This window comes from Miniopterus natalensis, chromosome 1 (genome assembly GCF_054644295.1).
Source record: "Miniopterus natalensis isolate mMinNat1 chromosome 1, mMinNat1.hap1, whole genome shotgun sequence".
In the NCBI taxonomy this organism is placed as follows: Eukaryota; Metazoa; Chordata; class Mammalia; order Chiroptera; family Miniopteridae; genus Miniopterus; species Miniopterus natalensis.
Window position 1 is genome coordinate 117,887,113 of NC_142081.1, and position 17,320 is coordinate 117,904,432.

At 34.5% G+C, this 17,320-nt stretch overlaps 1 protein-coding gene across 3 annotated transcripts in view; it reads right to left on the bottom strand.

Annotated features, from left to right (window-relative positions):
* The window catches only part of TRDMT1 (tRNA aspartic acid methyltransferase 1), a 50,047-nt gene that overhangs the window by 12,289 nt on the left and 20,438 nt on the right, over positions 1 to 17,320 (bottom strand). The window contains exons 1-7 of one of the 3 annotated variants that reach the window (XM_087825265.1): positions 13,183 to 13,379; positions 12,877 to 12,986; positions 6,392 to 6,468; positions 3,952 to 4,023; positions 3,292 to 3,357; positions 1,972 to 2,041; positions 575 to 658 (exon numbers count right to left, since the gene is read on the bottom strand). In XM_087825265.1, coding sequence (XP_087681391.1) covers positions 575 to 658; positions 1,972 to 2,041; positions 3,292 to 3,357; positions 3,952 to 4,023; positions 6,392 to 6,429 — 330 coding nt within the window. In that variant the 5' untranslated portion in view covers positions 6,430 to 6,468; positions 12,877 to 12,986; positions 13,183 to 13,379. Of the gene's footprint in view, positions 1 to 574; positions 659 to 1,971; positions 2,042 to 3,291; positions 3,358 to 3,951; positions 4,024 to 6,391; positions 6,469 to 12,876; positions 12,987 to 13,182; positions 13,380 to 17,320 lie in introns of those variants that run through there. The other 2 variants (XM_016213232.2, XM_016213233.2) reach the window with 2 other exon arrangements.

A 17,320-nucleotide genomic window follows, 5' to 3' on the forward strand; every position in this document is an offset into this window, starting at 1 on the left:
ACTATTGACCCCCTGGTAGTAGGACAAAGTTCTTACTGTGATTATGGAGCTTCCCTGAACCACTGAAACTCTATTATTCAGACCAATTGCTGTCAGAAGCATGTACAACTACTTGCATAATTAGATATTCTATCTATAACAACTGAGCATTTTATTCTAGTTTGTACTAATCATTACTACATTTTAATCAATTAAGGATAAATAGCATTGACTTCAACGAAAATGCAACCAATGGATATTGTTGGGGGAAATATGATAAATGCAAAATAGTCAATGGTTAGATTGTAAATTTAGGGGGGAAAGAAGGGTGACAGCACTAATGGTAATTTTTAAAATTTTTAACTCATTTTTTTTCTAATGATAAACGAAAAATTATTTTGTTTAAAGCAATAAAAGTAGCACCAGGAGAAGAAAAGGCGTAGGGGACAGATCTAAGGCATGGTCTATATTATAGGCTCAATAAAATACATATAAACATCCACAAAGTAGTTCTTGAAATAAATGAGCAGACTGAGATATATTTACAATAGATAAATAATAATAACAATAATAATGATAACAACAACAACAATACCTGACCAGGGACTTGAAAAGGTAATGGCTCTGACTGGAGCTTTGCAATAAGGAAATACCGTAGCCTTGAATTTGGAATGCCAAGCTGGAAATTGAAGAGATCTGTATCAACTAAAGAAACTCATACGGGTATACATTTAGCCTCTGCCATTAAAAAATTCTATTACTAAGTTGTGGAAGATTACTTTGCGCAAATTCTTAAACCCTTTAAACCGCTTTGTGCGTTTATTTTGAATGAAATAAAGATTGAATCTGATAAATCATATATCTGTAAGTCTCTTTCATTTTATATTTCCCAGGTAAGAAGTTATATAGACATTTTTACATTCATTATTGATAATACAGTAACTATAAAGTAAATAAAATACAGCTATTCTTGGCTACTTAGTATCTCATTTTATTAAAAAAGAAGGATTCACTAAATTTTAAAGTTAAAAGGCAATACATATTAAATAAAGTTAGATATTAGATATATTGTCAATTTCCACAATTGGCCACCTAATATTTTTCATTGGTGTTAATTTCTTTTTAAGTTTAAAGTATAACATTAGCTTATACAGTCCATGAAAGACAGTTCCATGTGCAAAGTAAAGTGTTCGTCCAATAAAGATTTGTTGAAAAATGAACAGATTAAAATGAGTAAGATGGATAGAGGTTGCAATCCCCTTATTATCTACAGCATCTGTGTGTTTTTTACCCCCTGCAATTTGGTTTGACTATAAACTCTGATCCTATAAAGAAGTCATTGTGAATGATAACAAGTTTTTTTTTCTTTAAACATACTTGCTTTGCAGTCTTAGGATACACTTAAGTTCAATAACAACAACAAAATGAAAACAAAAACATTGAAATGGGTTTTCTTTTCATTTTAAGGCAAAGAATGGTAAAATAGAAAAAGATGACAATAGGCTAACAAACAGAAAGACAAAAGAAAAACAGACAGCGACACTTGTAATATTAAAGACCTACAAAACTCTTATAATCGATTTCTTACCCATGAAATAGAAGCAATGTTTGCATTTTAATGATATGTCCCAAAAAAGGAATTTAAAATTATTGTATGTTCATGTTGGTTTCTATTTTGGATTATTTTGAAGCATACTAAACTACAGCATACCTAGTTTGGAAATACCATATTCACGTATTTTCAAAACCCACTATCTTTTTTTTTCTGTGTAGAAAGAAAAACATATTCTCTATGAGCCTCAAGTTATATATTTTTCATAAAATATATTTAAATGAATCTATATGCCTGTACTATATTATTTACAAAGTAAATCCATGTCTGAAGTAATTTTAAGATTTACCTATAATATTATCCAAATAGATCCATTCTTCTTACTGATTCAAATTCCCTTTGAGAAAATTTATATAAGAGTTTATAATTGTGGTACCTACAGAGGTTGGTGATAATAGAAATTCTTGATACTGAAAGCCGCAATTTTCTATTGTTTTTATTAACAGGTCTCTGAAAAGACAAAAACAAAAGGAAATAAAAAAGAAAAGTTTTCACCTGAAAGTTGGAAATGAGGTTCTTATATAAAATATTATACATAAAACTTCATTTTAAGTGAAAATGAAATTTTACCTCCACTCAAGACATTTTTAAAAGGAGAATAATCCTAGGTCTTTATTATGTCCAGTACTTGAGAAATTACATTTTCAAAAAAAAGACAAAGATAATTTCTATTATATAAAAAGTACAGATATCAGATAATTTACTCAAACTGGTAAGACATAGAATCGCTAACCTACCGATGATAAATTTGCTAGGGGAACTAGAGCTATCTGTAGCAAATCAGATGAGGGAACAGTGGTAAAGACAGCAGCCAAATAAAAAACTTGCACGCTTTCTCTCCAGCTGGGATGCCACCTGAAAGGGTCCCGACACAGGGCAAGCTTCTTCCATCTAACTGTATGACAGAAAAAGCCTGTCCACAAGAACAATTTCTTTCTTTTTCTTTTTTAATTAAATTTATTGGGGTGACATTTGTTAATAAGATTATATAGGTTTCAAGTGTACAATTCTGTGATACATGCTCTGTATATTGCTTTGTGTGCCCACCGCCCAAGTCAGGTCTCCTTCTGTCGCCATATGTTTGGCCCTTTACCAAATGTATGGCGGCTACCACACTGCTGTGTGTGCCTGTGAGTTCTTATTTGCTTGCTTTTCTTGTTTGTTTATTTGTTGCTTTCAGTTTTATATCCCACATACATATGAGTGAAATCATATGGTTCTTAACATTTTTCTGTCTGACTTATTTTGTTTAACATGATAGTCTCAAGATTATTCAATAGATGACTGGATGAAGAAGCTGTGGTGCACATATACAATGGAACACTACTCAGCCATCAGAAAAGATAAAATACTGCCATTTGTGACAACATGGATGAACTTTAAGGGCTAATTATTACTGAAAATATTCCTACTTCTAAAGAAATAGGCACCAATATAAGTGGCTAACATTGAGAAATACCCTTCTCATTAAAATAATTGCTCATTCTGGAAAAATTCAAACATCAGAATGGGAGAGAATCAGTTCAACTTAACCTTATGATGCTTTACATTATTAATTAGCCAAAACCAATATTAATGAATATATAACATACATAAAATGTCAAAATATCCGTGTTTATTCTTAAGATCTTTATTTCACGACAGTTCTTACTATACAATACATTATGTCTAAGATGATACAAGACAAATACATGTTTTACCTTGTAGAAGATACTTCAAAACCTTTAACATTTTCTAAAAGAATATATTTCGGTAATTTTTGTAATCTAAAAAAAAAAACAACAAAACAAATGAAATTCCAAAAATCTCATTGCTAAGAAGAAAGAAAGAAATTCCTTACTTGTGGGAAATATGAGGTAATTTTCTGAACTCTCTTTTTTTATAAAAGAATTTTATAAGGGATGAAGACAACTCATATTTTATTCATTTTTCCCCATAATCATGGCACATCTGATAAAGTTAACATCTGGAATATTAATTTCCATTGAGTTTATCTCAAAACATGGGTTCATACAGAGCAACTCAAAGGGCTGCCATTTACACAGGGCTAGCACAGGCTTCCAGGCTCCGGGCAACAGCACTCGCTAACACAGACTTCATCTGCATTAACAGTATGAGCAGAGGCAGCAGAATTGAGCTATTAGGATGTAATTCCCTGTCACTCACTGTAGTGGCAACTGTGGAATAGCAAATATTTGCAGTTATCCTATTAGTCATGGCAGAAGAAGACAAATGACATGCACACTATCTGCAGGCAGCATGTATGAACTGCTAATCTCTATAAAATGACCAACATCACATTCTTCCAGATCCAGAGTTTTAAATTTAGGGTAAGCTTGTAAGGGAATCTAAGGTTTTACCTTGGGAGAATATCGAGAATATATAAGAAGCTATTCGTCCTTGGATCAGTCACATCACCTTGCAGACCAATTCTAAAAGGAGTGAGAAGGTACAAATAAGTTCATCAAGAATCTTACATAAAAATATCAAATCACCTTTAAAAAGTCAAAACCAAGTGAATTAAATTAGTTGGTCCTCACAAAAAAAGTGATCACTTTTGTTGCTACAGAGAACAATGCATTTATTTATTTAGTATTTTAAAAATGCCTTGCCTATCTAATAAACACACTTAAAATTTATTTTTACAAAACAATATGCCAAATAACTTACATGAGGCAAAGAAGGACAAGAAGTCGGTAAAGAATAAAATCAAATACTCTCTTAAAATAGCTTGGATTGGGAAAGACACACACACACACACACACACACACACACAAATTACTGATGGCACCTTTTGCTCTGTCCCAGATGAGACAACAAAAGTTCCAATGAATGAGCTGGCTGGGTAGGGTGACAACGTAGAGCCAATGGCATTGATGACTTATCACCATCTAAGCAGATCAAAGTAGTAGGTAAGACTTAGACAATCTTGTCCAATGTAAACATGAGAAACTTAAGCTGAAGACTTGATTCTACAAGCAGGAGTTGCTACCTGGTTACACTAACTAGGTCAAAACAGGTCACATAAACAGGCAGTATTTGGACTAGCAGATATTTCTTACAAATAAGATTCAATATAATCAACTGTGTGACCACTATGATGCTATACATCTGACACTAATGTAAAATAATTGAATGTCAACTGTAATTGAAAAAAAAAATTTTTAATCCTCACCAAGGATATTTTTTCCATTGCTTTTCAGAGAGAGTGGAAGGAGGGGGGAGAGAGAGAGGCATCGATGTGAGAGAGACACATCACATGCCCCGACAGGGGCCAGGGATCTAGCCTGCAACAGAGGTACCTGCCCTTGGCCAGAATCAAACCCAGGACCCTTCACTCTGTGGGCAGAGGCTCTAACTACTGAGAAACTGGCTAGGGTTGAAAATTTTTTGAGAAAAAGGTTCAAATTAGCAAGCAGAAAGGAAGAATTGGATTGAGCCTGAGGTGTAGAAACAGAGGACCTTGTTACTTACTAGTCTTAAATAAGTAACTTAGTATCATGTGTCAGTTTCCTCATTCATACCTGACAGGAGGGCCAAAACCATCAGTGGACCGGAGGCTCAGATGGGAAATTAGAGTGGACTTGAATAGATTCCTCAAAACTCTTGGTTCTTCTCATTCTGGCCCTTTCCTTTCAGCATTCTAAATGACGACAGTACTACAGAATCAGGTATTGCTGCCATCAGCATAAGACTATATATAATGGAGCTAAAAAATTCTTATCACCTAGGGACATTGTAGCCATCATAACACTGTATGCAGTGCAATGCGTTACTCATGTGTTTGTGGTGATACTGACATAAACAAACCTACTGCGCTGCCAGTTCTATGAAAGTATAGCACAAAAATTATATATAGTACATCACACTTGATAATGATAATAATTGACTATGTTGGTTAAATAATGGTTTATTTATTTACTATACTATACTTTTATCATTATTTCAGTGTACTCTTTCTGCTTATTAAAATAAGCTTGCTGTAAAACAGTATGCTAGGCTACACTGGCAACAGACATAATTTTTGCCATGTCTCCTGATTGCATCATTTTGTCTTATTTGATTTAATCTCATGTTCCTTTATAAACTTAATGTAGCCTAAGTGCACAGTGTGTATAAAGCCTACAGTAGTGCACAGTAATGTCCTAGGTCTTCACATTCACTCACACTCACTGACTCACCCAGAGCAACTTCTAGTCCTGCAAGTTCTATTCATGGTAAATATTCTATATTGGTGTACCACTGTTTCATCTTTTATACCATAGTTTTACTGTACTTTTTCTATGTTTAGATACATAAATACCTATCATTATGTTACAATTGCCTACATTATTTAATACTGTAACATGCTGTACAGGTTTGTAGCCTGGGAGCAATAGGCTATACCATGTAGCCTAGGTGTGTAGTAGGCTATACTGCCTAGGTCTGTGTAGGTACACGCTATGATGTCTGCACAATGATGAAATCACCTAACCACACATTTCTCAGAATGTATCCCCATCGTTAAGGGGTGAATGATTTTATCTTCTTAGGTAGGTATAAAAGAGGTCCTTTATAGTTACTGCATATCTACTACTGACCAAATTACTTTGTTCATGTGGCAGTGATTGCTATTTCCTTTATAATTAGCACTGCATTATAAATATGAGTAGATAAAAGGAATTATTTATGAAAAATTTCAAAACTACGAAAATGCAGCTGATGGACTTCAAAGTCCATGCTCAAAACTATGGTATGATTTGACTTAATGAATTCGTCAAAAGTACTCTTTCTCAACAGAGAAATATATATTATACATACCTTGTGAATGGCTGACAGGGAGGGCTCATCAAAATCATATTAAAAGATAATCTGTCAAACTCTTCTAGTGTAATGCCCTAAGGAATGAACAATTGAGGGGGGAAATGTAAAAACATGTATAGAATGGGAAAGGAGTAAAAATGCTAATTATAACTAACTACATCAGAAATTATACCAGTTAAGAGTTTTATTTACAATGCCCGAAAGTTTATATAACACAATACTTTTCAAATCAACTGCAGTTAAAACTAACTTTCCAAAGCAATCTTGAGAAGGAACCAGTTATGAAAAATTAAGTGACTTTCCCCAAGTCCCAGAGCTGCCAAAGCAGAGCTGTGACACTCCTTTCCTTTCTTACCTCCATGGTACCTCAAGTCTAACACTGTTGTGTTTTCCAGAGTCAAACATGGAGAACTGTTAGTCATTAGTTATAATGACTATGTTAACCTGGGGAACACATTAGTTGTCTCTATTGTATTAAAAGTTTAAATGTACATGTCCATCATTTTTAACTCACAGCTTTTAAGTAGTTCAAGATATATGTATGTAAAAATGGAACGTTGGATTCTAAAGAATACAATCCGAAAATCATACAATGAACAGCCTGTCAGAAAGCATGAGGCAGGCAGTACAACTAGACAGCACATCACACTCATGTTAAGCAGCTTGTCAGCACAGGGCCATGTGATTTCACAACTGAAATGTGGATTGATTAAAGCTAAATTCCTAAAACTGAAGTAAAAATAAAACAATAATCTTTTACATCAGGAGCATCCTATGTCTAAAATCTAAAGTAAGTAAAAAGAGTTAATACCTCCAATACAGTTAGACATGAAAAATTATAATTTTAAAGGATTCTTGAAAATAGTGTTTTTTTAAAAGTACAAGCCAAATGATGGAGCAGTTATGCAAAAAATAATCACTCACACCATTCACAACTTTATTTAACCTGGCCTTCTAGGTCAATAAATGTGTTGGGATTCAAGTTATGGAAATACACAAATTATCTTTAACACAGTTAACCCTTGAACAACATAGGTATGAACTGCATGGGTCCACTTATCCATAGATTTTTTTAAAAATAAATATTTATATCGTTTTCAAACTGCAGTTGGGGGTCCACAGATGTGGCAGGTTGACCATGTGCATTGATCTATACCAGAGATTTTCAGCCTTCTTCATCTCACAGCACACAAACTAATTACTAAAATTCTACAGCACAGCAAAAAATAGGTTTTTTGCTGATCTGACAAAAAGAAGTATAATTCTGATTCATTCATACCGGACAGCTATTGTTGCGTTGGCTGTTGTGATTTTTTTATTTGACAACATAAGGGAAAACAGGTCAATGCCCCTGACTAAATAGTGCATATTTAAAAATTCTTGTGGCACCCCAGTATGCTGTGGCACACTGATTGAAAATCGCTGATCTACAGCATTTTATACAGGGCACTTGAGAATCTGAGAATTTTGGTGTACACAGTGCAGTCCTGAAACTAATCCCCCACAGATACCAAGGAAAACTTAAGTTTCTGTAGAGTCAAAAGTTGTACATGCTGCATCTATTTTACAGATGTGGAGCAATTACTCTCGGCTGCTAAGGTTCTAGTGCAGATGCGAGTAAAAAGGGTCTTTGGGCTTTCTGGCTTACTGTGGCAGCCCAGATTGAATGGGGGACTACAGGAGAAAAGAAAGTTGTATGTGGATTTTTGATGCACGGGGGTCAGTGGCCCTGACTCCCATGTTGTTCAAGGGTCAACTGTAATTTGACATTTTTAAAAGTCCTCACCTGAGGATGTTTTTATTGATTTTAGAGAGAAATGAAGGGAGAGAGAGTGGGAAACATTCATGTGAGAGAGTAACATTGATCAGTTGCCTCCCATACGCACCCCAACCGAGGTTCAAATCCGCAACCTAGGTACATACCCTCACTGGGAATTGCACCCTGCAACCCTCTGAAGTGTATGGGACAACACTCCAACCAACTGAGGCACCTGGCCGGGTCTGTTATTTGACATTTTAAAGCTAGTGGAAATCTAGTCTTTTTTCATAATCTGGTCATACAAGTTAACAAAAACATCTTTGCTTTCGTTTAACACTAGATCAACTCAGCGTGGTAACAATGCTTATCACACGTTGATGAGCAGTTTTATTTGTCCCCCTACCTTTTTTATTCCTTCTTTTCTCAGAGTTTCCTGGTTATTCTTATAGTTAACTTTCATTTAAACTTTAGGAAGGACTTTGTAGGTTAGAAAACAACTTTTGACAATTTTAGTGAATGTATAGTTACTCTAAAGAAAACTAAAATTTGTACAATATTGTCATCCTATCCAATACCACAATATGCTTGTTTTTCAAATCATTTTATTCACATGTGGGCCATGCAGATTTCTTATTAAGTTTATTTTTTGGTGTTTATGTTTCTATTTTGCTACTATAAATAGAAATTTTCTTCTATTATATTTTCTAATGTGTTTTGTTTGCATATAGTAAGCTGCTGGCTATCATATCTTTGTAACCAGCCTCCTTATTTATTTTTTAATTGAATTTATTGGGGTGAAAATGGTTAATAAAATTATACAAGTTTCAGGAATATAATTTTACAACACATCATCTATATATTGTACTGTGTGTTTATCAATCCAAGTCAAGTCTCCTTCCATCACCATTTTTCCCCTTTACCTTCCTCTACCTTCTCTCCCCCCCTTTCCTCTGGCAATCACCACACTGTTTTCTGTGTCCATGAGTCTTTTTTTTTCTTTGCTTAATCCCTTCACCCTCCTCACCCAGCCCTGAAATCCCTCCCCTCTGACAGCTGTCAGTCTCTTCTCTGTATCCATGAATCTGTCTCTACTCTGTTATTTTGTTCATTAGATTCCACATATAAGTGAGATCATACGGTACTTGTCTTTCTCTGACTTGGTCTCCTTATTAAATGCACCAATTATTCCTCACACTATTTTTAGTTAACTATTAAATATACTAATAGCTCCTTGTACTATTTTTAGCACAATACATTTTGTGTTTTCCAAGCATATACAATTATTCTTTGGAATCCTCCTTAACAGTTATATACTACTTCTCTTGTGTGAGTGCATTAGCTAATGTCCACAACAGTATTAAACAATAGTGCAAATCCTTGTCTTATTATTTTAATGAGAATGCTTTTTTAAAGATTTACCATTTAACATGTTACTGGATTTGGAGATATGTATACATGTGTGTGTGTTTAAACACAAATATGAAAACACGTGCATGTGCATACATAAAACCAGTAAGTGTGATAACATTTGTTCTAATTTTACAAAGAGGGATTACACTGAATGTTGTCAAATGTTTTCTAACATATAGTTTTGCTCTTTCCAATTATTAACACACTGAATAATATTAATAGAATTTCTAAAATACTAAACTACTTTTGTGTTCCCAAAACAAAATCCATTTTGGTTTTGCTATATTGTTCTGTTAATGTGCTTCTGATGTATTTGGTCATATTTTACTCAGAATTACTGAGTTTATATTCATAAGACAATGGTTTGTCTATTTTGTGGCATATAGGAGCTGAATACCAAGTGGGTATTTCCTACCATTTCCTGCCCTATGAACTCTGATGTTATTTTGTACATGAAGACTTTTGAGAATTAAATCTTTCTTAATGATTGTACTAATCATCATCATAAAGTAACTTTCTAAGACTCTTAAATGCTTTTTGTTGTGAAGTCCATGTTTTCTAATATTAATTCTGAAACCCGTTTATCCTTGGTTGCCATTTGCTTGGTATTTGCCCATTTTTTAGGTATGATATGTTGTTCATTAAACAATATTCATCAATTAATTCACTAATATTTCAGAGTACAGTGGTACCTTGGTTTTCGAATGTAATCCGTCCCAGGAGACTGCTGGTCTGAAACGTTTGAAAACCAAGGGATCAACAGCCGACAGCTGGGCCTCAGGATCTTGCACTCAGAGGAAGCCTTGTGGCATGTTCCACTTCGGAGGCGCATCCGAAAACCAAGCATTTACTTCCAGGTTTACGGCGTTTGTAAATGGAAATGTTTGTCAATGGAGACGTCCAAAAACCGAGGTACCACTGTATCTAGTATATGCCAGGCATTGTGTTAGGTCTGGGAATACAAAACTGAACATACCGGCAAGGTTCCTGCTCACATAAAGTTTATATAGTAGTGACTGATAATGTCTCATTTTCTATCTAAATAAATTATAGATTTTAGTTTTATTACTAGTTGTCTTTATAACTGAGGAGTCCTGCTCCTGGTTAAAAACTGGTACGTGTAATTTTTCAGGCCTGACGATAGGCAATTACAAAAGCTGTGCCCGGCAAGGAAAAGGCTTCCCTAGGGAAGCTGCCCTAATACTCCACAACTGGTGCATAGCCAGTGCATCCTAGACTCTGAGGGAGGTTGCATTCAAGGTCTTGGCCCCCCGGGCCAGTCACACTCTTCACATATTTGCATTCCTTGGTCTCTTTATCTGAGGCCTTAGGCAGAGGTCCTCTTCAGGCGCCATCTATTTCTGCCAAGGCCTCCTTACAGAAAGAGGGAGAAACTTGAAGATACTTCTCCCCGCTTTGATTAACAGCACTTTCCACAGCTAGCCTCACCCCTTCCCAACCTTCCCCCAACGCCAAGGGCTCCCTCAGCAGTGAGCTGGCCCCCACATCTGTGCTGACCCATCAACTCTCCACCAGTGTGCTGTCACACAGGGAAATAAAACAGGGAATGTCTGCATTTTCTCTGCTTTTCTCACCCCAGTACATGATTAAGGATTCACTCTTTCATTTTGCCTTGTTGCTTTAATCAGCTACTCTAATCTCTGACAGTTCAGTTTTCTTTCCCAGCTCAGCTAAGCTCTTTACAGTAACATTACATATTGTCCTAAAATTCTATTGCTTTATTTACCTTTCAAAGAACAGACATAGTTTTTAAGTCTCATTTTCCTTTCCTACTCAAAAAAAAAAAAAAATCACAATACCACTATATGCTTGTAGAATGGCTAAAATTTAAAAGACTAAAAATAGCAAGTGTTGGTAAAATGTGAAACAACTGAAACATTTAAACTGACTGTGAGAATGTAATATGGTACAAACACAATGGAAAACAACTAGCATTTTCTCAGAAAGGTAAAGAAATTTACCATATAACCCAATAATTCTACTCTTAGGTATTTATCCACAAGAAATAAAAACAAAGGTCCATACAAAAACTTGTACATGAATGTTCATAGGAACTTTTTGTAACAGTCAAAAACTGGAAACTAAATATCTATATTTATGAATGGATATACATATTGTAGTATATAATATTTCATTCTATAGAATATTATTCAGCAATAATTTAAAAAGAGCAGACTACTGATATACACAAAACATGGGTGAATTTCAAAAACAGTACACTAAGCAAAAGAAGCTACCTACAAAAAATTACACTTATGATTTTATTTATAACGTACTAAAAATCAAAAATTTAATCTTTAATGACAAAAGCAGACCAGTGGTTAGCTGGGGTTGGGGTTAGAGACTGGCTGAGACAGGGCACTAAGGAACATTTCAGGGTGATGGATGTTCTACATCTTGATTATGACGGTGGTGGGTACACTGTTGTATATATTGGTCAAAACTCAAACTGCACCCTTAAAATGGGTGCAATTTAGTGTATATAAATGATAGCTTCATAAGAAATTTGTGTGTAAAGTTTTTCACAATAAATTGGGATAAATAATACAATTCCATACTATTTTTCAAATAACAATGTACTTCAGTGTTAAATACTTCTGATGAGCTCATGATACATGAAATAGTACCTTTTACTTTGACAGACTTGCTAAAATAAGTAATAGCAAAAAATGTTTTGCCAAGTTGTGCCTTTCTTTCTGGAATTGTAAATGAACACAATAATAGTACCTGTTTATACTATGAACTGGATATTGTTAAGGAACACACCAGAGGTTTCCTCACTGTTAAGCTAATAATGCCTTATGAATGCATGACTTAGAAAAACCATTGTAGTTTTACCCGCTGATGCCGTCTGTTAGAGAGTAAGTTTGGATGCCCTTCTCCCTGTAACCCCCAAAAAGTAATAGCCGTGACCGCCTCTCTTGTTTTCACTGCTGCTATACGATACATATACACACTACATGAGTATTGCTTAAAAGTAAAGAATCAAGCAAAGTTTAATATAATTACAGAACCAAGCATTTAGAAGTCAAGCATCTTATATTTCAAATATTTCTCTGAGACCAAAATACTGGTCTTGGTCTCTCTCTCTCTCAAGCTGGAAATTTAGAAAATAATACAGCAAAAACAGCATGTTGTCTTTTGATAAAATATAAAATGTTAATTCCCTTCTCCTAAACCTTTTCATTTATACATGACTTATCCTTGAATTAAGATACTAGTATCTTGCAGTGTTTTTCAATCACATTCTCCTTGCCATATACTTATTAAAACAATAGTAACAGTTACTCACTTCAATTGTCTTGGTCAGTAACTGTGTGTGAGGAAAATTATACTTGTATACTTCATTAGCGACATTGTTTACATCAATGGCAGCTACCACGTGTGCAGGTATACAGCTTTCTGTAATGAGAAATGGAATATCTTTAAATGTAAAGACCTTAACATCAATTTGTTCATTATAAAGAGAAGTCAAAATAACAAATTCTGTAGTACATTTCCTCACTTCTTCAATTATCTAGTTCAGTCATTTTCAACCTGTGTGCTGCAAGAATTTTTAAAGCACACAATATCTGACAATTTAGTCAGGGGCACTGACCTCTTTTCCCTTAGATTGTCAAATAAAAAAAATGACAGGTCGGCAAAAAAAGTATTTTTTGGTGTGCTGCAGAATTTTAGTAATTAGTTGATGTATGTCTTGAGATGAAAAAGGTTGAAAATCGCTGAGCTAGTTGAATCTCAGATTGTCAACTGACAAACAGGCCAGGCATGAAGTAGAATACTTAGTACTTCTGGGTCATCTCTCTGACAGCATTCCAATGCTAAAAATAAGATTTAAATGTTTTAGTCGTTATCTCTTATATTTGCTTCCCACCCTCCATTAAGATATATACATGAGTTAAATAGAAAGTCTTCCTAAGTTAAACCAAAAATAGGAAACAGAAGTATATTCTTCTTTTTTTTTTTTTTTTTTTTATTATTGTTTAAAATATTACAGATGTCCCTTTTTCGCCCCAATGACCCGTTCTACCCTTAAAAGCCATGTTACTTGGAACCTTAGGTCAATAAGTATTATTTATTCCTCTCCTTCTAACATTAATGCAAAACTCTTTCCTAGTATCACTGAAAATGTTTGTGGTAAGTTTTTTTTTTAATAACAGTCTGATTGAGATATAACCCACATATCACAAAATTCACCTATTTAAGATTTAGGTAAGTTTTTAAATGAGATAAACAATTAATTTGTATCCAAATGTAAAACGCTCACAGACCAAATATTAAAAATCTGACAGACCAGGAGAGAATATAAGAAAAGTAAGGAAAATAATTACAAGGGCATACCTTCACTATCTTGATGCTAAAGAAAAGCATGTTCAAAATGCTTTCAGATTAAGAAAATTCTGACATAGTCTTTAACTGGTAGTCAAAATTTGAATTATGTAAGTGCAGCTGCTATAATATTTTGCAATTAACACTCTCTTTGCCTTTCTTTTCCCAAACACACACAAAACCAAATATGTATATACTTTGTGCCAAATCAAAGGAAAATGCAAAGTTTTAAAAATAAGAGTATTTCAGACTTCTTAGGAAAACCATCAGAGAAAGTATTACAAAAGTACACAGTAGTTCCAAATAGCTATTTCTTTAATACCTACTTGCTGTTAATAATTAGTTTAGATAGCCCAAATATAAAAAGAAAAAAAAGTTAGGGTGTGAGGAGCAGGTATCTAGAAATAAAACACAAGATGGGGCAACGGGGAAAGGTTCACACACATTCAGAAATCACAACCATACACTGAGGCCTAGAGAAGATGATACCAGAGAGAAAACATGGGCATGTATGTCTTTAAGTAAATATATACTTAATATATATTATATATATATAATAAATAATTATAAATATATATTATATATATAATAAATGTCTACTAGGCTCAAGATACTCGGCTAGAACCAATTATCTCCTAGGTACCCTGCTGCCTTGTATATAGGTCACAGGAAACTTCGAGATCCAGTTAGTAATATCATAGGTTGCTGCCTCCAACTGAGTGTAAATTTAGTAACTACTTACTTGCCATAATATAAAATAAAGGTATAAACTGTATCTTTGTCAAAAGCATCAGAGAGATCTTAAAACATAAATCAAGAAGGCTTTTAAACAAACAAAATTAGTACATAAAGATCACTTTACAAAATCATGAATCTGTTATAACTCAGGTCAAGAACTAAGCTACTTTTAACCATTATAAGAACTCAGAATTAAATAAACTTCACTGAACTATTTGTTTTGCTAAATAAAAGGTGTTATTTGCAAGATGCAGCATGCTTGTATTTCCACTTTAAGTGCAGCAAACTGAGAGTGCCTGGAGTTGCTAAATATGACTTTTCTCTTTTTCTCAGGCTGGTTGAAAATCCAGTGATGTGCTGGGTTTGTACTAAAATCAATAATTAATTTTATGGTCTTTTATTATGTGCCTAGAAGACATAAAAATTGGGTGGGGAGGGAAGCAATTGCCAAATGACTGTTTCATGTGGTGATTCAAGAACTGATGAAATGAGAATTCTTTCTCAGGAAACAATGGATTTTAAAAGTCAATAAACAAGTGTACTGCTTGCATTGATGGATGTACATATTTTAGACTGTTATAAAATTAGGATCTATTGCATAACCTAAAAAGTTATTTCCATGATGAGAAATGGATGTACTAAGATATTACTGACACTAATTTAACTTGCCTTTTTAAAACAGAATTATTTGGGGGTATGGGTGTGATTCCAAGGAAAATGTTAAACATATAAATAACAATTTTAAAGAAAAAACCTGTCAATTCCATCAAAATATTAACTCCAAAGATAAACTGTCTTGATATTTCCTAATATATTTCAATCTATAGCTTCCAAAATCTTCATTAGGCAGCATACAGATGTCTTGAAAATGTTTAACTAAAAATATCAAAGTGAATATAATTCAGCAGAACTTTGCCTTAAGCAAGCTCCATCACTAAAGTGATCCAGGAGTAATAATTCAAAAGGGGAAAGAGACCTGGGGAAAGGAGCCCATCAGGATCTTTTGGTGGAGGTGGAATGGAGGGGATGTGTTTTTAGTATTTTGGTTTATTGCTATATGTGGATTTTATTCATAATATTTCAGTTATTATTCAAGATTGCATATCTATCAACAGGAAGCATGGGTAGAAAAGGTGAGACACTCTAGTTAGAGAAATGCAACATAAATGATTTTAAGAGGTTGTCAGATTGGATCTGCAAGGAAAGGATAAGGGATATCATGCTCCCACTTCTATGAGAACTGAACTAAAAAAGGCAGATTTATTTAGGTGAAATGTCAGAAATGTCAATGACAATGAATGCATAATTCCTGCTCTCAAATATGTTTCTTATTTAAGTAGGCAAGAATCACACACACACACAAACACACACCATTTGAATAGCAATAATGTTGCTTCTTTTTCTGATCACTCTTTCTGGAAAAATTGTGAGGAAGAGCCTCTGGTTGGTAGTACTGAAAAAGTACATTTTCTTCTTCTCCTTCTTTATCATTTATTTTCTGATCTACATCTCATATAGGTGAGTAATTATTTGAATTACCACCTTAAAATCACACCTGAGACATCTAATCAGGTATGTCAACACTGACATCTAGTTGTGAAATGGAAGATCAGCTGAATATATCTAATATCTGTTTCCTTTCTTTTAAAGTGATAGCTTAATTAAGAATAAAAGTACTAAGCAAAACCAGACCTGCAAGGATTCTAAATTTAAAATCATTGCCAAATATTTTATCACTATTAGCAAAGGACATTTTTTTTGTTTCATTTTGAAGATTTTTGCATTTCAAAAATCACAAATTATTTCTGTTAATTAAATAAAATTAAAAAGTGAGTTTGGCCCAGCTGGTATGGCTCAGTGGATTGAGTGCTGTCCCATGCACCAGGAGATCACTGGTTGGATTCCGGGTCAGGGCACATGCCCGGGTTGCGGGCTTGATGCCCCGTCGGGGGCGAGCAGGAGGAAGCCGACTGATGTCTCCCTCTCATCCCTGTTCCTCTCTCCTCATCCTCCTTCCTCTCTATCTAAAAATCAATATAAAATATATTTTTTTAAAAAAGTAAGCTTGAAAAAAAAATTGTTAATCCTTAGAAGTTTAACTGGTAGTCAACCAAAACCAATTTACTTTGGGTTAAGACATACTTTAAGATCTTTGTTACTAAGATCTGACTAAATACAAGAGCCCATCAATCAGAAAATGGGTGGAACTGTTTGAGATCAGTGTACAGACTAGAGGTACGGAAGGGGGATGCCAAATTAATGTTTTCAAAAAGGCACACTGAGGGAGTTCACATAGAATGGAAAATAAAGATGCTATGCCAGATAATATAAAGACAAGAGGAGGCGAAAGATGGCGGCGGACTGAGTGGAAGCTACACTGGCATTCCCTCAGGACCAAACTGAAATTACAACTAAAATATAGAAAAACCATCCTGAATAATCAACTGCAACTGAAGACTAACTGGAGAGCACCCTCATAACCAAGGAGGAAAAGTGGAGACCGCACAGAGACTGGTATGAAGTGCAGAGGCGAGAGGGCTGGTTGGGCTCCCACAGGCAGCAGCTGAAGGTCTGGAGGGATAGCTCAGCTGTGGGGGGTTCCCACTGAGGACTCTGGGGCATAAACCCCAGGCTGGGCTTCCCAGCCAAGAGCACCAGAACTGAGAAAG